This window comes from Heterocephalus glaber, unplaced genomic scaffold, assembly GCF_053883595.1.
Source record: "Heterocephalus glaber isolate CG9 unplaced genomic scaffold, H.glaber_assembly_v1.0 deba00001600, whole genome shotgun sequence".
Taxonomy (NCBI): domain Eukaryota; kingdom Metazoa; phylum Chordata; class Mammalia; order Rodentia; family Bathyergidae; genus Heterocephalus; species Heterocephalus glaber.
The window spans coordinates 13,107,092-13,128,363 of NW_028258372.1; the positions used below are offsets into that span (position 1 = coordinate 13,107,092).

Consider the following 21,272-nt stretch of genomic DNA (forward strand, 5'->3'; position numbering starts at 1 on the left):
AGTCCCCCTCAGAGTGCACTAGTGCCACCATGTTGTGAACGAGCATCCCGGAAAATGCAGGAAGTCTGATTCTGTATGTGCAGACTCCCAATTGGGTCACTTGTCCTCACCTCTCATCTCCTGTCCCCACAGTTTGCTTATTATCCCTGAACCCCGTCCTCAGGGAGAAGGGTTTGAGAGCTTCTCCCACCCCAAGCTTGGCTGCCCTGTGAATAACAAAAAGCTCAGTACTTCAGTACTGGCCTCCTGAGTGACAGGCGGGGATGTGCCTGGCTCGGTAGCAAAGGTGCCGGGGCAACTCTTCTTTCTCTCTCCTGCCTTCCTCCTTCTTCTTTACCCCCAGCAACACTCGATGGCCCCACGGGTGAACTGGAAAGCCCTTGCTTGGCTTCCTCTAGAATCTACCCTGGGAAGGGCAGGGAGGAGCAGCCTGCGACCTGTTGAAATTGCTCTGGTTCGTGTGAAGGGCGAAAGTGTCCATCTGATGGCAAAGCGGGTGGCCTGGCAGGGCGCTGCTGGCCTTACCTGGCTCCTGTGAGGCCGGCTGCGGCGGCGTCTGGAAGGTGTGGTCACTGTGGGCCTGAGAGCCCCAGCCCACTGTCGTGTCACAGCTCTCTCAGGTGTGGCAGCATGGAGGGCTGAGGTGGGGCCAGAGCAGGACCCGTCCCTGAGGGTCTCTGCTCCTTTCTTTCTGTGCCATCTTTTCCTGCTTTAAAGGTAGGAGACAGTAGGTCCCAGAGTGCCTGAAACAGGGAAAAGAGAAGGTGACTTTATAAATGCACTTTCAAACCCTAAGGCTCAGCTCCTGGCCAGGAGGCATGCAAACTTATTAAATACCCTTATTCTGGAACCACTTACATGGAAACAGCCTCCAGTATTTTTAGCAGATGTGTAATCAAAGTAAAAAAGAAGGGGGAAATGTATATTTGTTTTCTCTCTCGGTTAGAATAAGAGAATGAACCTCTCAGTCCTTAAAGGAGTCCCTGCTGGGAAGGGAGGAGAACACCCCAGAGTCTCTGTTGGCTCCTCCTCTGGCCTAGATAGGATTTAAAAACCCAGGGAAGGGAGCCAAGAAGAGAACAGAGCGAGGGGCAGACCAGCACCGAGGTCTCCACACTCAGGTCTCAGCCCAGGAGGTGGGGGAGCGTGGAAAGCAGTACTGGCAACCTTCCAGGTAAGAGAGGCAGTTGCCAAAGCTTTACCTGCGTCAGGAAGGTGGCCCGGTGGGATGGTCAGGAGTCAAGGCATGCAGGCCATGTAATTCAGGTTAGGTTTCAAGTAGGAAGCACGGTGTCTCTCAGGACCTGTGTTATATTCTGCCCTCTCTCGGGGCTCTTCCTTACCTGGCCAGGTGCAGTCTGTGCTGACCTGGTTTCTACCTGGAGCAGTACATTTTTAGATAAAGGGTTTCTTTTGAGTCTGGTATGTCCTTCTCATGGTTTTTCTTTATTGGCTTCTTTATAATGTCAGAGGTGTCTTCTTTTTTTGGTAATTTCTTATCTGCCATCTTACTGCTCTTTTAAATCCTAAAACAGAATTTTTATTTCAATTGTGATCATGAAATTGTTAGAACTTTACCTTTCTGGATTTTTTTGTGTACTAATTAAGATGATGTTTGCAAATTCACTTGAAGGGCTTTGAGATTTATACATTTAATTGTGTAGATTTTAATTATCATTTGTAAGAAGATAATTTTTTTTGCCAGTACCAGGGATTGAACTCAGGACCTTGTGCTTGCCAGGTAGGCGCACTGCCACTGAGCTACATCCTCAGGCCTGAAGACAATTCTTTTCCCCAAGTTTTCATACAAATGCCCTCATAATGCCGCAAAGAAATAAATTTGAAACATCTTAAGAGTGACTCAGTGAAACCCTGACTTAAAATAAAAAGTAAAAATGGGCTGAGGATGCACCTGGTATGAAGGTTCTGAATGCCATCTTTAATACAGAAAAGAAAGAAAGAAAAAAGAATGCAATAGTCTAGTTTTTAGAGGTCTGACTTTTTATTTACATATTAACTTTTGCATTTGGGAGAAAGTTAGAAAAAGGGGGGAGAAAATGAGCAAGAATAAGCAGAGTTTCACTTAAGAGCATGGTACTTGTTTTTGTTTTTGGTACCAGGGGTTGAACTCAGGACCTTGCGCTTGCAAGGAAGTCGATGGAACCACTGAGCTAAATCCCCAGCCCTGCATGGTACTTGTTTATATAAGCATGAAAGAAAAGAACATGTCTCAACATAAAGATAACAAGCTACCCACATCTAGATGGAGATTAGCCACAGTGCTGAAGGCCACCGGATTCTTAGAGAAGCCAGAGTGTCCCCAGGAGATCAGGTGACACCTGCTCAGCCAGAGCTATGCACGGGCAGCTGGCAAAGCCCAGGACCTGCCCAGAAGACACAGGGTCTCTGGCAGCTGAGTGATCACTGCAGACTCAGAGTCAAAGTGACAGTGTTGGGAGAGGGGATTGGGAAGAAACAGTCCCATGGGTACCATTTTCCCAGAGAAGAGGGAAGAAAGCACCTAACATTTGTCCATACAGCCTTGAGTCCCGCTATGTCCCCAGTTTGTGGGCTGCAGCTGGCTCCCAAAGTAAGGAAAACAGGACAGATAAGTCTAAATCATCCCATGGCTTTTGGTTTCCATTCCTGAGCTGTTTGAAACACAGGATAGATGGGGAAGTCATGCACAGGCCCATGGAAACTCTTACCATCCACCACTCATGCCAGAGCCTGGCTTTTAGCAGGTCTGGCTGCAGACATGAGACTGTGGGTTAGGTTCTGTAGAAGCATTTGGAGCCACCCGTCTGGGAGCTGATGATGTTAAGATCTCAGGCCCATTCCCTGAGGGACAGGGGCTTTGCCTGCCTCTACCACAGTGGACTCATGCTAATGCCAACCAGCTGCCATCTGCATTTGTGCCCAGGGAGTGCTGCTGGAGCAGCACAAATTCTTGGAAATTAGCAAAAGCATTCCTCCTTGATGGAAAACTGGAACTTTAAAGTTAGTCCAGTATGTGAAAAACCACGTTAAACTAGAGAGAGGAATTGTAACTTGTCATTACTTGCCTCTCCTCATTCAGCTGAAGCAGATTTGCCATCAGATGCCCCTCAGGCCTGTGGTGGGGAATAGGCCTGTGTATCAAGTAACACAGTCATTCTGGGAATTGGGTGTTTGGTTGGATGTGGGGAAGAATGGTCCCTGAATTAAGAACCTGAGTCTGTTTTATCTTCTCATTGTGGTCGAGCCTGATCCAAAAGCTAAAGGAGGGTCTTTCTGTGAGAAAGTAATTCATTCCTGTGTGAGTGAATGAATGACTTTGTCTGGTGTTCACGGACAGGTTTAGTTTTGTTTGTTTTGATTTTATTTTCCATGCTGGGGATTGAATCTTGGGTCTTGTGCGTGCTAGGCCAGGCTCTGCCATTGAGCTACACCCCCAGCCCCAGAGAAAGGTTTTAAAGTGCTTAGCATTAGATTCTAGCACACAGTAAGTGCTGAGAGAATGGTAGACCCCAGAATCATCACCCATTTGGGCCTCTGCCAGGCAGATTAAAATTGGGTTGACAGAACAAAACATGCCTGTGCTGACCACTGAGAAAGTGATCATGCACCAAGACTGGAACAGAGGCTCCCACCTTTATCTTTCCTGGCTCTAGTGGGTAGCAACCTCCATGGAGAGTTCTCCAGGAAGAGGGTGAGGAGGCAAGGAAGTCAGCTGCAAGCACTTCCTGGGTGGACCGCACAGAATTCTGAGTGTAGGGGCTTAGAAGATGTCTCTATAGAGCCGATTAAGCCTATTGCACTAAGACAAGTCTTCATTCTCATCCACACCTGACCTGCATCCTACATGAACACCTGTGCAGACAGGTCGGTGTCACGGTGACTGGAGATAAAAATATTTATCTCCAGATACCCAGGGGTTGACCTAGAAACAGTGCCACCTTGGACACATTCCGCTCTAGCATACTGAAGGGGAAAGGGACTGAGGTCCATTGCTTGCCTGAGGTTTCCATTTTAAGATGAGTTGAACTGGGTCGGTTCCTCAGCCACTTGAGAGCTTGCTCTTTTCCTGTCTGCAGTACACACTGCAAAGAGACAAAGAACCCAGACACGGGAACAAGCAAGGGCCAGCTATGGATCACTAGCAAAATAAGCCCTGAGAGTTAAGGGAAGTGACAAGTTTGCCAGTGACATTTGTCACATCCATGCAGCCCAAACCACCTACTTCTTTCATTTTCCTTCATAGGTCAATGATGTCCACCCTGTCATTTGGGAACAGAATATCTCAAGTGACTGCACTGGAAATCCATGATGATACAGTTTTTCTGAAACCCAAAGCACTGCTCTCATTTGGTTGAGGTTAACCATAAAGTCAGGATGAGGTAATGTGGGAGCCGGAGAAAGCCCAGAATCTAACTAGAAAGATCTGTAATGGTGGCTAGCAGTTGGCCACTGTTCTCTTCAGTATTAGTAGTATTTTTTCTCTGACCTGGGGCATGTGTCCTTCTTTGTCAAGAGTGGGGTGACACAGAAGGCACCCGCCTCTCAAGATGGAGAGGACCATCAGGATCTGGAGTCCATCCTTCTCTGCTAGGACAGCTTGGTTGACTTCTGCCCCAGGGGACAGAGGTCTTGGTGTATTCTGGTATTTTCTGAGGAAGGGAATTTCCAGCTTCTCATCAGAAGTGACCAGACTTATCCTCCCTGTGAGGGAAACAATTCATCTTTCCCAAAATCATCTTGCCTCTGCTCAGAGAAAGTGCAGGCGCAGGCAAGTACTCTACCCCCGAGCCATGTTCCAGGCCCAGCCCCAGCCCCCTGGTTGTCAATTTATCAATGGTTTGTTGAGTACCCAGTAGCCACTGCATTTCCTTTACTTTCATAAGAATCCATCTCTTAAAAGAAATATGGCAGGAAGAAGGAAATTCTGTATTTGTTTTTTCTTTTCACGTCTACGGTATACATAGCAGAGAGACAAAGAACCCAGATATGGGAAGCAGACAGACCCAGTGTATGATCCCATCTCTGCTCTGACGAGCTGTGTGTCTTTGGCCAAATTACTTAACCTCATTGAGCACCCATAACAAAGAATGCTATCAACTGACAGCCAGCATTTTGAGGGTGAAATGAGACTGATGCTTATGTGTTTGGCATGGTATCCATTATCTAATACACACACACCCTCCAGTGGCCATTATTTAATTCACAATATTTGGTGAGCACTGTGCTATGCATAAGGCTGGAGATACAGAGGGGTCCAATATGTTATAGTTATTCGCATCTCTGAGCTAGCAGGGATACCTGGGAACACAGGTACAGACTTGGGAATGGTCAGTATTTGGCTGGAAATTAAAGCCATAGGGTAGATGCAGCTACCCAAGAAGAATTAGAGCCCTGTGGCATAAGTGTCTCTGAGGGTAGTGTGATGGAGACCACCCCGCAAGCTCATGGTGAGCAGTGTCCCCCTCGAAAAGCCTGTCCTAGGAAAGCTGTACAAAGAAGCATCTGGTTGCTACCTTCCTGCAGCACCCAGCGGCCCTCTTGCAGTCAGAATTTAAGACATGATCAGCCTCAAGACAGTGAGTCATGGGACACCTGGTTCCCTGTGGATTCTTGCACACACTTTTCCTGTATGTAAATGCCCTCTGCCTCATGCATTCCAGCAGCATTTGCCCCACTTTCTGTGGGACGCTCCACTCAATGGAGTAAGAGTGCCTGTTCAGAAACGTATCCTCCAGCATTCTTCTTGGTGATGTCTGGTGCCCCTTCGCCCCTTCCCACCCCCAAGAAGTTCAGTCTGCGGTGTGCTGTGTGTACTGGAGAGTGGAGTGGTCACCCCTTCCTCATGCTCTTCAAGGAAGAGTCTCCTGCCACATGCTGCAGCAAGCGCCAGCAGCTTCCCTTCGTGTTTGTGACACTCGCAGAGTACTAGGTTGAGGGTTTCCTCGTCTCATCTTTCTAGCAATCACCCTGCCCAGGAAAATCTGAGCTCAACCTGTGGAATCTGAAGGGCTATATTTAGCGAGGACATCTCCGAGCATAAGGACAGGAGACATGGAGGGCTTCTGCAGGAGCTTCTGGGGTTTTTCATTTCCAGGCTTCAAAATCAAATACTGTGAGATGGGGCTCTGGGAGGCCTTGCTGTGGTTTATGGCAAGAGTCCCTGGCTTCTTTTTGTATCCGTTCAGAACTTCTTCAGAAAAACATCTGCACTCCATTTCAGTCTCAGGAACTGTGAGCCAGGGGCTGGGGGTGGGTGCTGGATAGAAGAAATGAGAGAAAGGTCAGCTCTTCTGACTCTGTGGCTGTCTGGCACAGCAGGGGTTTGGACAGCAGAAACTCATGTGCTGCGCTGAACACAGTAGGCGCTTTAGCACCTACTAACAGCTCCACAAGGACACTCTGCGCCTGCGTTTGGCTCTGTGGTCTGCACTCAGCAGCAGATCAGTGGGATGTTGCGCTAAGTCTCAGTTCTCATCCTGAGCATTAAGTGGAGAATTATTACTTGGCTGAACCTTTTAAGAAGGCAATTATAAAACATCATTATTTCTACCCTACACCTGCCTTCCAGTGCCCCCATCCGCTCATAGAAATCGCAAGCTGATGCCTGAGCTTTCCGGGCTGCTTTTGGTCTTGGAAGAGAATCACTTTTGTGAAGGCAAATCCATTTCAATATCAGAGCCTCAGTCTGCTCCGGGCCACATCTTTTCTTCTCTCCCAGTTGAGGCCTGGGATTGAAATGTTTGTAGTACCAAATGCCCCAGTGCTGCTCCAGTACTCAATGTGGGTTCTTCGGAGATTCCTCTTTCTACCTGCCAGCATCATCTCCTCCCACGGTTGCCCAGGGGCAGCCCATCCATGCCACAGAACCAGCTGCCCTCTTGGAGGCTCTTGAACGTGCCTTGTTGGGTGCCACAGACTTGGCCTCCCCAAATCTGAGGCGCAGGTCTCTCCCCGCCGAGGCCTCCTTCTTGTCTGCCAAGCAGCTCATTCCAGCCAAGCTCCCACCTCTAAGTTCCTCCTGGCCAGTCAGGCACTGGTCTTTGTCCTGCCACCCCCTGCTCATTCTGACTTCACCCCTGCCTTCCACTGTCCCAGTCCAAGGCAGTGACTTGGACAGTGTGCTGCTGCCCATTCCATTCCATCTGTAGAGGGTTCGGGCCAGGGCCTGTGAGACCGTGAGTGCTCAGAAGGGCTTTCCGGGGGCGTGACCAGTGGAAACTTCCAGAGGAGGCAAGAATGGGCAATGGGTGAGGAAGGAAAGGAAGATGTCTGCTTCAGAGCCTCAAGAGAGATGGATGAATTCTCTCTGCTCGTTTGTCAGCTTCCAGTGGCCCCTCAGAGTCTTAAAAACGCAGTTCCCCTCAGCAAATCTCACGGTCTCTTCTGCACCTTCCAGGACATCCCGGAGGGTCTGCTCCATCTCTCCGAGGATGGGTCTCCAGGGCACTTTCGGCTTCCCCTTGGGGCTCCTGCTGGGCTCTGTGCTCCTGGTGACTTCGGCCCCAGCCACTCCGGAGCCTCCTGGCTGCAGCAACAAGGACCAACAGGTGACTGTCAGCCACACCTACAAGATTGAGGTGCCCAAGTCTACCCTGGTGCAGGTGGAGGCCGATCCGCAGTCGCTCAGTGATGATGGGACTTCACTCTTGGCCATGGCGGAGGAGGGAGAGGAGCAGAATCTCATCTTCAGGCACAACATTCGCCTCCAGACACCGCAGAAGGGCTGCGACTTGTCAGATAGTGTCCAGGACCTCCTGGCCCGGGTGAAGAAACTAGAGGAAGAGATGGCAGAGCTGAAGGAGCAGTGTAATGTCCAGCGCTGCTGCCAAGGCGCTGCTGGTGAGTTTACCACCTGGTATTCATTCAACAAACACTTACCAAGCACCTACTATGTGCCAGTTGCTCCATGAGCCTCATGAACACTCTGAGTCTGGTACGTTCTCACCTCTCATTCTGTAATTTTTTTTTTTTTCGGTACGGGAGATCGAACTCGGGTCCTTGTGCTTGCGCAGCAGGCATCGAAACCACTGAGCTAAATCCCTGGCCCCTCACCTCTCATTCTGAGTTCTTGGGGGCCCTCCTCCCTGTTCTTCATTCATGGGTGCTAGGTTCAGGGGCATCTGGAGGCCTGAACAGGGACCGGCAGCTCTTGAGTAGACTCCTGGGTTAATGCTTCTGAATTCAAACGCTTCCAGGGGCCCTCTCACCTGTGACCCGACTCTTCTCAAAGGGGAAGGAATGGCTATGGAGGAAAGATGTGGCTTTGCCCAGCGCGACTTTGGGCAAACTTCTCTCCCCTCATCTGCCTCAGTGCCCAATTGTATCATCTAGCATCGCTCTGAAAACTAGAGAGGGTTTCTATCAGATTGCTGGCCTAGGGTAGCTATCCAGGAAGCTGAACTATTAGCTACAAAATGTGACAATTTGATTTTTACATAGTAAAGTTTCCTCTGGCCCACCCTTTTCAAACATAAGCTGCCCAGACTAAAGTGGATGACAGTGAGTGGTACTTCGGCATACATTTTTATATCCAAAGGAACTGCTATGATTATCAGCCCATGTTGAATGTCAGATACAGAATTAGGTGCTAGGGACATGGCCATGAACAAAACAGTGTGGACCTGCTCTGAGAGCCTCCACTCTAGGAGTGTCTTTAGGAAGGGACAGGGGTATTCCAAGAAGCTGGAGAAGGGAATTCCCTGGAGAAGGGCTCGCACTGCCTGCCCTCCAGCTGCTCATTGCATGCAGGGCGGGAGAGGGGAACTTGGTTAATCCCCACATCCACGCCGCGGGCCCAGAATTGAGACTGGCCTGGTTTGTAGCATTTGCAAGTCCATCTTTTCAGCCTTCACCGTGGCTTATTAGACAAGGGAGCCTTGGTAAGTCCAGCCCCACCCACCAGGAGAAGACAGACTCCCACCTGTCTGGATCTCAGGCCACCTCCCTGGGCCAGCGACCAGCCAGCCACCAAAGGAGCATATAAGTCCCTTTCCTAGAAAGGCCTTGAATAATACCCTTCATTCAGAGGGAAGGAACCAGGGCAGGGGAAGGGTCATGCATCTCCTCAGGCAAAGGAGAAGCATGCAGCTGGAAAGGGCCGGCCCAGTCTCCCCTAGGGAGCAGTCCTGCTCCTCAGGCCCGAAACCAACACCTTCTCTCCCCCAGCCCAAGGGTCAGGGCCTGCCCTCCACCCACTCTCCACCCACCTGTCTGCTTCTCCTCTTCGTCCCAGATCTGAGCCGCCACTGCAGCGGCCACGGCACCTTCTCCCCTGACACCTGCAGCTGCCACTGCGAGCAGGGCTGGGAGGGCGCGGACTGCGAGCTGCCCAGCTGCCCCGGGGCGTGCAGCGGCCACGGGCGCTGCGTGGATGGGCGCTGCGTGTGCGACGCGCCCTACGTGGGCCCCGACTGCGCCTACCCCGCCTGTCCGCAGGACTGCAGCGGCCACGGCGTGTGCGTGCGCGGCGTCTGCCAGTGCCAGGAAGACTTCACGTCGGAGGACTGCAGCGAGCAGCGCTGTCCCGGCGACTGCAGCGGCCACGGCTTCTGCGACACGGGCGAGTGTTACTGCGAGTTGGGCTTCACGGGTCCCGACTGCTCCCAGGGTGAGAGCCGAGATGCGTCCTTGCGGTCACTTTACCTTCCACCCGAGGTCTCCCCTGAACCTTTAACCACCAGTTACACATTGTCTTGTTGAGGGGTCTCAGGCTTTAGCTTACAGCAGAATCCTCTCGAGAGTTCATTAAAACAGACTGCTGGGTGGTGGCGCAGGCCTGTATGTAATTCTAGCACTCTAGGAGGCTGAGGCAGGAGGATCAAAAGTTTGATCCCAGCCCGGGCAACTCAGAAACTTAGTTGGACCCTGTCTTTTAAAAAAAGAAAGGTTGGGTATAGCTTAGTGAGAAGGCCCTGAGTTTAATCCCTTATTACAGAATAAACAAACAGCAAAACAACAAATTGCCAATCCCCCTGACCCCTCAGGTCGTGATTCAGCAAGTCTAGCAAGGGGCTTGAGAATTTGCATTTCTACAAGGTCGTAGGTGATGCAGATGCTAGTTTGGGACTTGAGCTTTGAGGACACTTAGTCTTACTGGTGATCTAATGGCCACAGGTGCGGGTCAGGGGCAGGGAGTCCGCATTGCCTCCTAGCCAGACCACAGCTTCCTGGGTGTGTGTGGCACCCTCCCGGCCTCCCATCACAGTGCTGAGCAGGCAGCAGTCCTCACTGGCTGCTCGTTGGCAGGAATTTCTGTCCCTCAGTTCCCGCCCTTTCTCACCTGTCCTGTTCTGCACCAGTCATCCCCCCTCAGGGCCTGCAGCTGCTGAAGAGCACCGAGAATTCCCTGCTGGTGGGCTGGGAGCCCTCCAGCGACGTGGACCACTACCTCCTCAGCTACTATCCCATGGGCAAGGAGCGCTCTTCCAAGCAGATCCAGGTGCCCAAGGAGCAGCACACCTATGAGATTCCTGGATTGCTGCCTGGAACCAAGTACGTAGTCACCCTGCGCAATGTGAAGAAAGACATTCACAGCAGCCCGCAGCACCTGGTTGCCACCACAGGTGAGGAAGCAACCAGATGCCTCTGATCTTTCAGGAAGACCCCGTGTTAAATGTCTCCTCCTGCTTTCTTTGAAGATACAGTACTCTTCTGTTGGTCAGGCCATTGCTCTAATTTCAGGTTGGAAAACTAGAGCTGCTGCAGTCCTAGATTTTGGAGAAGAGTTCCAGTTCTCTGACCCCCCACCCCCCATTATCAGGTCCTCCAAGTCAGTAATGGTGGCCTGCCCAAGTGCGGTACAAGAGTCCCTTGTTCCTGAGATGAGTAAAGTCTGATTGCTCTGCACCCTGTCCCAGCCCCACCAAGAGCCAAAGAATTCACTTACATCCCTGTCCCCTCCCTTGGCCTCCAAGGCTACTTATCAAATTTAAATTCAGATAGGTTTGAAGCTACTGAAGCTGCCTGTGTCAGTTAGATCCATCTCAGCAGGAAAGAGGGCACAAATATGGTGGTTTAAGGAAGGGGCTGTTTACAGAGGTGTGGGTAGGATTTGGATAATTTGACACTCTAGGTCTAGCATCAGTGGGATCCCTCTCATCCTGAGTGGGGCAAAAAGTGGGTGTTAGTATTTGGACTCAAAAAAGCTGTGGGAAAGTGTAGGTGCATTTGGTAGAGGCTTGCAGCTTTCCATTGTGTTCTGGAGGGAGGAAGTGAAGATCAGTCACCTGAACTTTCTCTTTCGCTCTGTTCTGCTGGTGACCCCCACTGGCTGAACGCAGAGGCCAAAGGGCAAAGGCCTTGGTTAACTTAATTCCTAGAGGTCATAACCTGAAAAACAGCAAGATCAAGGACTGGTGGAGGCTGGCTTGGAAGGACATAGTCTCCAGGGCACCATCTAGTATCACCAACATGTTTGGAAGGAGAAGCATCACTGCCTATGTAACTCAGTTGTTTTAGTCAGTTTCTCTATCATTGGACACAATACCTGACACCCCTAACTTGAAAGATGAGAGGTTTAATTTGACTCATGGTTTTGGGGGATTCAGTCCGTAGCTGGTTGGCTCCAAGGCAGAAACATCATGGTGGAAGGGTGTGGTGGAGTGATGCTGCTTAGTTCATGACTGTAGGAAAACAGAACAGAGCAACAGTGCCAGAGAGTAAGGAAGAGGGACCAGACATGGACCCAAGGCCACACCTCCATGACCCACTCAGTCACACCCAGAAGTGGGCTCCATCAATCCCTGGGTGGGTTCTAAAGCCAATCAAGTGGATGCTTCACCCTAACTGCCACACCAATGCAGTAGGTTTGCCTCTTGGTTAGTGCAAAGCCGAGAAACAACCAAGAGATAAAATAGCGGAGGGAGGCTTATTACTTGCAGCAAGTAAGGAGAGGCCCAAAAGTAACATTAAAAGCAGTGTTCTCCTTTGAACAAAGAAAGCAAGGAGCTTTTATTGAAATTCATGTAGGAAATACTCCTTATCACATGTGGAAATGGACCCATTCCTGAGCATCCTCAGTTTGGGGTCATATATTTCATGCTGAAAAAAAAAATGGCGGACTTGAATGCCTCTGTGTAGAGAATTTAGTATTATCATGAAAAAAAAAAAAAGAGTGACTTGGCCATTTTGTCTGATTCCTTGTCCATCTCTCTCAAGGCCTTTAGCTTTAACAACTCTGAAGGTAGTTAACAGTCTTTTTGTTTGTTTGTTGTTTTAGTTAACAATCTTTAAGGCCAGGAGCTTTCCGCTTGTAAGTACAGGAGCTTGCCCTAAGTGTCTGCCTAGCAGCTATCCTCTTTAGAAATTCTTGTTTCCTCATGAAAGTTCTTCATGTAGCTTAGCTCTTCACTCAGCACATTTGTATTGAGTACCTACCATGTGCCAGGCACAGTTCTAGGTGCTAATAAAAATTCACTGCCTCCATCCTACCCTAAAATCCTGGGGAGAGGCCCAGAAGGATGGTACTGCATTTGTCTTTGCAGAAACATCAGGCTTCATGTCCTATTTTGGTGGCAGGAATAGGGAGGAGTGAGGATGGACAGTGTTGGAAAAAGCCAGGAGAGAGAGACTCGGAAGCTTGAGGGCATGGTTTGTGATGGCCTGTGTCAGTCCTGCAGCTGGAGACCCCTAGAAACACCCCTGTAATTGAACGAGTTGGATTGATTGTTTTAGCATGACAGAATGTACACTGGAAAATCGCGGGAGCATCCCAGTAAGAGGGTGCAAGAATGGATTGATTATAAAATTTGGGTTGGGTTAGCTAATTTGGGGGAGGATTTAAGAAAGCAGGGATTTGCTTTGAATTGGATGCTGTCAAGATGTGGGGGTAATTCGGGGTTTGGTATCTTAATGAATCTCATTTAGAGGCAGGCTGAAACTTTAATGGGAAAGAAGTGGCTGTCATTCCCATTGGGCTTTTGTGGGAACGATAGCCATGTTTTTGTCTGTGTTCAGCCACAGGAGAGGCTTGTTTTGTCTTGGTCTAATGTGGTCACAGAGTGGCTTTGTCTGATGCTGATGCTGAAATGGTTGATATCCACGGGGAGAACACCAAGCTGCTAGAGCCAGGCCAGCTCCTGGCCAGCAGGGGCTGCTTTGCCCCTCCCTGCCTTTTTGTTTGTGTCTCTGTCTGCCTACAGCAGGACAGCATCCAGCCTCCCAGGGAAAGACAGGGACATGTGTTCTGAAAGGCTTAGCAGCTCCCCTGGGACTTGTAAAATCCTGCTACTGTGGAGTTTGTCTTTCTGTCTAATCTGGTTCAGGTTAAACCCAGTCTTTTTTTTTGCTCCTCAGGGGAAGCTCAGACTGAGCAGTACTTATCCCCATCATGATCTTGAACATTCTCATTAAATCCCTTTGTTTTCATTTGTGAATCCTTCCCAATTCTCTTAAGCCGTGTAGGATGCTTCTCCAACCCTTCATCACCTTCATTACTCTCTTCACTTGACCCTCAGGGAATTCCATCTTTGAAGGAAGTCTGAAAACAGAATAGGGAAGGAGAATTCACAGGCAGGAGCTGGTAGTGAGAGGAAATGCTGCAGAGGAAGGGTGCAGTGAGGTTCTTTATCCATAATAGGAAATTAGGGCCACTCAGGGCTAAGGGACCTTGAGGTCAGTGAGTTCACACTCTGCCTGATGGACTGGTTTCCTGTTCCACTCCTTGACATGTGGTCAGCCAGCCTGGGCAGAAATGCTTCCAGGCAGTTAAGATGGAGATGGGACAGCAGAGGGGACAGGCCTGGGAATCTAGGAGACTTAAGTCACCCTGCTTGAAATTTCAAGGCCAAGCTCCATCATACAACTGTTAGAATTTGAAGTGCTCTTCAAAGATGCCAGGACTGCCCTTCTGAACGTTCTTTCCTAGAGCCACGTTCTTTCCAGCAGCCCATTTCTTTGTATTAATTATTATGATTTCATGTTTTTTTCCAAGTGGAAGTGCAAACATTTAGCCCTAAGTACGTTACTATGAATACAGATGTGTGATAACTGTTGTTATTCATAAGACAGATAGGTGAGGCAGCACAAGGAGATTAGAGACCTGGTGGGAGTACCAAAGTCTGGTGGAAGGGGCAGGGAGGATACATAGAACCAAATTAAAAGTCACCTACTTTCTTGTTTTTGCCTTAGGTCAATCTTTGGTGGAGAATTTTAGGGAAAGGCTATGATTTGGGAGGTGGAAGAAGGAGCTGGTATAGAAAACTTGAGATACATTTCCCCAACTTTACCTGGAGGGGCCTGTGTATCTCATCCTGAGGTGGTCTCTGAGGACAGGGACTCAGTAACCTAAGGACAAGCATTGGTTAGAGCAGTGTGGGCCCTGGCTGGGGGGTGTGGATGGTCGGCCTGAGGGCTAAGGGTCAGGCTTGGCCAGAGTCAGCTTGGACAGGAAGCGCTGCCTGGCATAGGGGAGCAGAACACAGTTTCTTTTGATGGAAAATGTGAAAAGAACAGCTGAGTTGCTACTTGGGTGGCTCTAAGAGCCCCCTGAAGCTCTTTGTCCTGGGGCTGCAGCCAGTTCTCAGTGGGTCAGGGAGGGAGCTGACTCAGTAGCTGATGATCTGTTTCATACCTTCATTCCTCTGCTCATCACTTTCTCTTGCCCTCTCTGACCCCTGCTCTAGATCTTGCTGTGGTTGGCACTGCCTGGGTGACAGAAGAGACTGAGAACTCCCTCGATGTGGAGTGGGAGAATCCCCCAACTGAGGTAGACTACTACAAGCTGCAGTATGGCCCATTGACAGGGCACGAGGTGGCTGAGGTCACTGTACCTAGGAGCCGTGAACCCAAGAGCCGATATGACATCACTGGTGAGAGCCAGCAAGGGGGGTGCGAAGTGACACTGTGGATGCTGAGGTGGACACAGTGCACACAGAGGGTCCTGGGACCTTTGGAATCGCACTCAAGCCCTGACCTGTGAAACAGCCACATGGGCCTGTTTCAGAGCCCTGCAGACTCTGTTCTGGCATCCCAGAGCTGGACTTCCAGTGCATCTTGTTAACAGCACATTTCTGAAGTGTCCTCCCAAGTGAGACCCTGTTGGTGTATTGGGATGGACCTTCCTTTTGGAGGAGTGTGTGTGTGTGTGTGTGTGTGTGTGTGTGTGTGTGTGTAGGGAGGGGGTGAGATTGCTTTGTTAAGCATGATGCCTGGAAGGGTGTGCTCGGCCTGGAGTGGTGACTCTGACGGAACTAATTCTGCTGAGAGTTAGAAGTCAGGAATTGGAGACACAAGGGTAGGGCAAGTTTTCAGTGCTTGAAATTGATGCAATTTTCAGGGCCCTCTTTAAGAAAAATCATACACAATCATGATTACCTAGTTAGGTACAGCGCTTTGGAAGATGTCCATGAAACTGAGAGTCCTGAGGCTTATTTGCCACACATTAAATCCTCTTTGAATCCTTATTCTGCCATCTACTCCCCCAGTTCCTTCTTGAGAAAACCTCTTTTAGAGTTCTTGATGTTTATGGAGTGGCTGAGTGGGAGCCCCCCACACAGTGCTGTTTGCCTGCCTTTAACCACTGGAGTCTGAAGACTGTGCCATAAGGAAGAACCATTCAGGTTGCTTCTACAGAGAAGTAACTTTAAAAGAAAAGGAAAAAGAAAAGGGGAAAAAAATCTAGGCTAGTTATTATAATGAAAAGACAAAGAACTTTTAAGAGAAGATTTTGGGGAGCAGGAAAACACTGGGACTGTAAATAAAATAAAAATTAGGGCCAGGGATTTAGCTCAGTGATTCCGCTACCTACCTCGCAAGCTCAAGGTCCCGAGTTCTATCCCCAGTACCAAAAAAAACCAAAAAACGAAAACAAAAATAGAAAAGTAACTTCTAGATGACCCAACTGAAAAACATGCTCCATCAACCTTGCCTCATCTGTTCTGCTCCTCCCTCAATTATAAGCCCCCTTGGTGGGGCCTCACATCCTGCTGATCACGGGAGAGGAACCCCTCATGTGCCCCTCACAAGAGAAATCCAGGGGAAGAGCAGTGCTGTGAGGGGTTCGAGGTCCTGTCCTCACATCCGGTGCTGCCTGCTTGTTTCCAGGTCTGCAGCCTGGGACGGACTATAAGATCACAGTTGTCCCCATAAGAGGAGACTTGGAAGGCAAGCCCATTCTCCTGAATGGCAGGACAGGTAAGCTCTTTGGAAGCACTATGAATGTTTACTTATATTTTTGTTCTCACGTGTTTCTTGGATGACTCCTTTCTGAATAAAAGTTCTGGGATTTACAGGTAGAGAGGTTTTACTCCGTTATGTATGGACATCTATTTTAGGGGCGGGGAGAGGCAAACTTCTCCTACCTCAGATTTTTCTAACTATAGAAAATCTCCCCCAGAAGCTCGGTGTCAAGAGAAAATATGATTTCTGATATCTTTTTTAAAAAACTTATTTCAGTTGTTTCAATCACTGATTTTAAGGTGTTTATTATCTTGGGCCTGGGCACATAGCTTTGTATTACCTAAGGAGAGGTGGTCTCTAATTTTTTTTTCTTGATGCACTGTGTTTTTCCTGATGTCCACACTTGGACAGTCTGCTTTGAAACATCAAAAGATATTGAAGGCTGACTTGGGAGTGATGGGTTAGTTAGCATTTATATATTGAGAAAATAGATAATGACAGAATGTTGTAAATCATAATTTGTAATTTATTAATCAGAGCAGAATTTTAAAATGTTGCAGACACATAGACAAGATATCTGGGTAACTTAATTTTTTAACATTGCTTGAGCCCATATTGAGTTGTGAGCCTCCTATAATAACTCTGCTCCTGCCCACCCCAGGGTGGGAACCTGTAGTCTAGAATGTAAGGAAAACTGGTGAAGGAAAATCCTCCAAGCCGTGAAGGGATCTTTGAGTTTTGAGTCTTGCTTGAAAAGAGTTTCAGTTCTCTTCAGTTCAGTCCTGGAAGTGGCTAGTTGAGGTGGTGACAATCAGAGAGAGAAAGTGTGAGGGTTGAGTTCAGTATTTTGCCTACTTAACAGCTTGCCTATCTGGAGTGTGGAAGTTACAGTTGGGTACCTTTGAAGGATAAGATGTAATGTAATTTACAAACTAGGCAATATAGATTGTGTGGCCTGTGAGTAGTGGACTAATGAAAAGTTTCAGAGAGTTGGAAAATGGCAAGTACTTCTTTGCTTTCGGTGGTTTTCTCCATAGCTGTGAACTGAGAGTTTACTATGTACCAGGCATCACACTCCCTAAGCACTTTTCATGAATTATCTCATTTGGTTTTCACGGGAATTCTGTGGAGTAGGTATTATACTTTATATGCATAAGAAAAGTAAGGCTTTGAGAAGTTAAGCTCAGGATCCCCAACTAGGAAATGACAGAGCTTGGATGTGAATGCATGGTGTACAAGTCTGAGCCTTTGGGTTTAGCCACAAAGGTAAAGTTCTTCTCAATTTTACTCTTCTGGAAGAGATAAATACTTTTTCTTCTCTAGTGTAGTCAATAAAAGACAACAACTCACCTCTGATCCCCAAAATGTGTGTGAGGATTTTTCCCCATATACCAAGTAATTCTCCATCAGACACCAACTGGATGTCTGACAGTTCAGTTCAGTTCAGTGGTGACACTGTCTAACAAGAGAGACTGAAGGCTCAGTCCCAAAGACTCCTCTTCCTTTGGATGCCAGTCACATCCCACACTGTTACCTGTATTTCTGACCAACCAACAATGAATTTATGATTGAGGGTCAGTAAATAGGACTCCCTCCTTGGGCTCAATTAATTTGCTAGAGCAGCTCACAGAACTTAGGGAAATGCTCTGCTTACAGTAACTCATGCATTACAGAGGATATTACAAGGGATAAGATGAAAATGTGTGTAGGACAAGGCGTGGGAGAAAGGGCATGGACCTTCTATCCCCCTCTGAGCCCGCCACGCCACTCTCCAGGTATCTGCACATCTTCAGCAGCCGGAAGCTCTGGGACCCCCGTCCTGTAGGGATGACTAGTTGAAGCATTGGCCCCTAGGGAGTAACCCTTCAGCACTCCTCGCCACCCTTCTTGAAGGATGAAGGGAGTGAGGCTGAAAGTTCCAAATTTCTAATCACATGGCTTGTTCCCTTATAATGGCTCCTTTCCTGAAGGTACCCAGGAGTCCTCAGCCATTAGTCATCTCTTTAGTGTACAGAAACAAAAAAGACACTACTGACATTGGAAATGATAAAGGTTTTAGGAGATGTGTGGGGACAAAGGCCATATATGCATTTCATGGTATGCAATATCACTCCTCTCCTCCTTGTCCATTACAGCCAGTTAATTTTCACACTGCTTACTCCTTAACGGAAAAAAGTCTGAGACTCTTCATTGCCTTGGGAGAAGGCCTAACTCTTCTTGGCCTCAGTGGGCCTGCCCAACCTAGGTCTTTGTTATTCTCACTGCTCCCTAATAGGAAGCTTTCCTGTAGCCAGACTGCTGTTGGAGTTTCCTAGTGCAGAAAGCCTCTCTGTACATTATGGACCTGTTTATATTGTTACTTCAGCCTAGAAAACCTTCTGCTGTTATCTCTAACTATCAGTTAATTCAACAAATATTTATTGCCAGGTACGGTTGAGCAAAAGAGACATGGTCTCTTTAGAAATTAACGAAGATGATACATTATGGTGCCTGCCCTTCAGGGTTCACAGCAGAAAACCACTGATCCTTATAGGCTCTGCTCAAACCTCAGCTTCTCCACTGGAGCCTCTGTGGCCACATTAAATGTCAGCAATCCCTGTCTCTGAGTTCCTAGAATATTTAATTGCATGTGGCCTTGAATTGCTAGCTAACCTTTCAAGTATATTTTCCCAACTAGAATTTTAGTGCCCAAGAAGTGTTTTCATTGCCAATTATATCCCAAAGCAGGATGGGTATTTTACTGGATTACAAATAAATCTGTGTCATGTATTCTATTAACATATAAAAGAAAAAGACACTATAGTTTCTAAGAGCAGTAAATACTTTCAAACCTGGCTAGACTGTTAATTAATTTAAGGGGAAAATAATCCATTTCTTGCAAACATTTTGTATCTCAGAAGATAGGAAAAGACATTGGAATGTAAGGATAGCATAAAGATGTGCAGGGAGGAAAGGTCACAGCTCTGATATTTTCTATTTAAAAAATTACCCTTGGAGTTTGTTAAACCAAACCTCCTGAAACCAAGAGTTTATTGAGCTGTTATAGCTGCTCGACAGAAAAAAAGGTCCAGATCCATGGACAAGGCCCTGCAAGCATCAGCAGCAAAGCCAGGTAGCAGCTGGAGCTGTGTCTGCAGGACCCAGAGCCAAGAGTAATTTTTTAAATTTGGGGAAGGAAAGCATACATCATTTACTTCCAGCTTACACTGACTGTAGCTAAGAAGGGTGGGGTTATGTGAAGCTGGACAAAGCTTTGGAATAGGAGGGAGGCCCATAAGGAGGAGTACTTGTTGCTTCTCGATTGGTTGGGGTTTACAGTTCCAGAAGTTTATGAGAAAACAGGGCTTGGTGGCCCAGGTCAGTGATGAGACTTAAGGTTTCAATATATATTATAAATATGAAAAAGTCTTACTGGGAGTTTCACCCATCTACCACTGTTAACTGATTAACTTCCCGTGCCCCCTCACCTTTGTAATTAAATTCAGTTTATTTCAGATCTCAGAATTTTTTTTATCACACTAATATTACAAAGGGGACAGGGTGACAAAATTCCCACCCTGTGAACACACTCAGTGCACAGAGACCTTCCAGCAAGGCACAGCTTCAGAAGTGGCTCAGCCTCAAGGGGGGCGGGCTTCAGAGAAAAATCCCCGATGTCCCCACCTGCCTAACAGCCTCCGCTCACAAGCAGTGACAAGAAAGGCAGATGGCTGTGTCCTCAGTTTCTCCATCCAGAGAATGAAAATCCCACTCTCTCTCTCTCTCTCTCGCTCCCTCTCCATTTTGCTTTTTCCTCTTTGATTATGGTTATTTTAAAAATATCTCTAGATCAGTGATGGCGAACCTCTTAGAGACCAAGTGCCCCCACTGAACCCCAAACCCACTTACTTATCACAAAATGCCAACACTGCAATTAAAACTGAATACTGAGGTTTTAGTTTAGAAAAAACAACTGCTCACCACCACTGCTGTAGATAGTGAATATAAAACAGTTGCTTTGTTATAATTTCACAAGTCCTCAAGCACAACACAACCTGTGGGCTAACACATTCAGTTGTCAACAATTTTCCCAGAACTTTTTCCCCTCAGACTATGCTGTCTTTGTTACTTTTCTCATTGCTGCGACAAAATACTCAACACCCAAAGTTAAAGAAGGAAAATTTATTGTAGCTGATAGTTTGTGGAGGTTTTGGTTCGCAGGCAGCTGGCTCCAAGGCAGGGTGTCATGGCAGAGGGACATCACAGATGAGAAAGAGTTCATGACATGGCAGTGAAAAGCAAAAAGCAGGGAGAAGGATCAAAGGAGGAGGGAGGGAGATAGATCCTTTTAGGCCACGCCCCCAGTGACCCACCCCCTCCAATCAGGTTTTACCTCCCAGCATCGCATTTACCTTTAAACTCACTAGTGGACTAAAGCATTGCTAAGTATCAAATGACAGCCAGGATTCAATCACCTCCGCAAAGCACCTATGAGCACATGAGGCTTTGGGGGGGACGTTAGATATAAAGCATACATATGCTATGAAATAGAAATTTTACTTCTCTGTCTTTTGCACTTTTAACTGATTTCCAAACAGTGTTCCATTTGAAATGGACTAGTCTCTAATTCTTTCTTTTCCAAACTCCTTCTGTTCCAAAATGAGCTCAGGTCAACATTCAGAACTCCTGTCTCCCACACACATACTGTGGCCACCCAACACAAAGAGAAAGGCTGACAAATAGAAACAATCTTTATCATTTGAGTGACCACACATGATCTTAGCCAAAAGGCTGAGAAGCGATAATCATTTGAGTGACCATTGTATTCTAGTGGGCTTCTGTATATTGTGAAGCTTCATAAATAATATCTGTGGTCCTTATAATAGTATTTGTGTATTACTTCATTTTACACATAAGAGAATTGAAGCCTATAAAATTTAAGAGACTCAGGGTGAACTAGGGAATAGCTGAGCTGCCAGTTGAACCCAAATTCCCTTGAGACCACAGTTGCTAACCTTTCCAAAAGAAGAGCTAGAGTAGAGAGGAAGAAGGGTTGGCCTCTCTAAGCACATTCTCTACAAATGGTGCCTTTTGAATAATTTTGTTGCTACCATGGAAAGACAGTCACAGGAATCTGTGTAAAACAAGCCAAAGGAAGGCATAGGTACCATAGTTTT

The 21,272-nt window shown here is 47.7% G+C and overlaps 1 protein-coding gene across 2 annotated transcripts in view; it reads left to right on the forward strand.

Moving 5' to 3' along the window:
• Positions 1 to 1,080: 1,080 nt before the first annotated feature.
• Positions 1,081 to 21,272, forward strand: part of Tnn (tenascin N) — a 67,123-nt gene continuing 46,931 nt past the window's right edge. The window contains exons 1-6 of one of the 2 annotated variants that reach the window (XM_087194344.1): positions 1,081 to 1,174; positions 7,397 to 7,839; positions 9,233 to 9,607; positions 10,299 to 10,562; positions 14,622 to 14,807; positions 16,042 to 16,131. In XM_087194344.1, coding sequence (XP_087050470.1) covers positions 7,431 to 7,839; positions 9,233 to 9,607; positions 10,299 to 10,562; positions 14,622 to 14,807; positions 16,042 to 16,131 — 1,324 coding nt within the window. In that variant the 5' untranslated portion in view covers positions 1,081 to 1,174; positions 7,397 to 7,430. Of the gene's footprint in view, positions 1,175 to 7,237; positions 7,840 to 9,232; positions 9,608 to 10,298; positions 10,563 to 14,621; positions 14,808 to 16,041; positions 16,132 to 21,272 lie in introns of those variants that run through there. The other variant, XM_013075339.3, reaches the window with a different exon arrangement.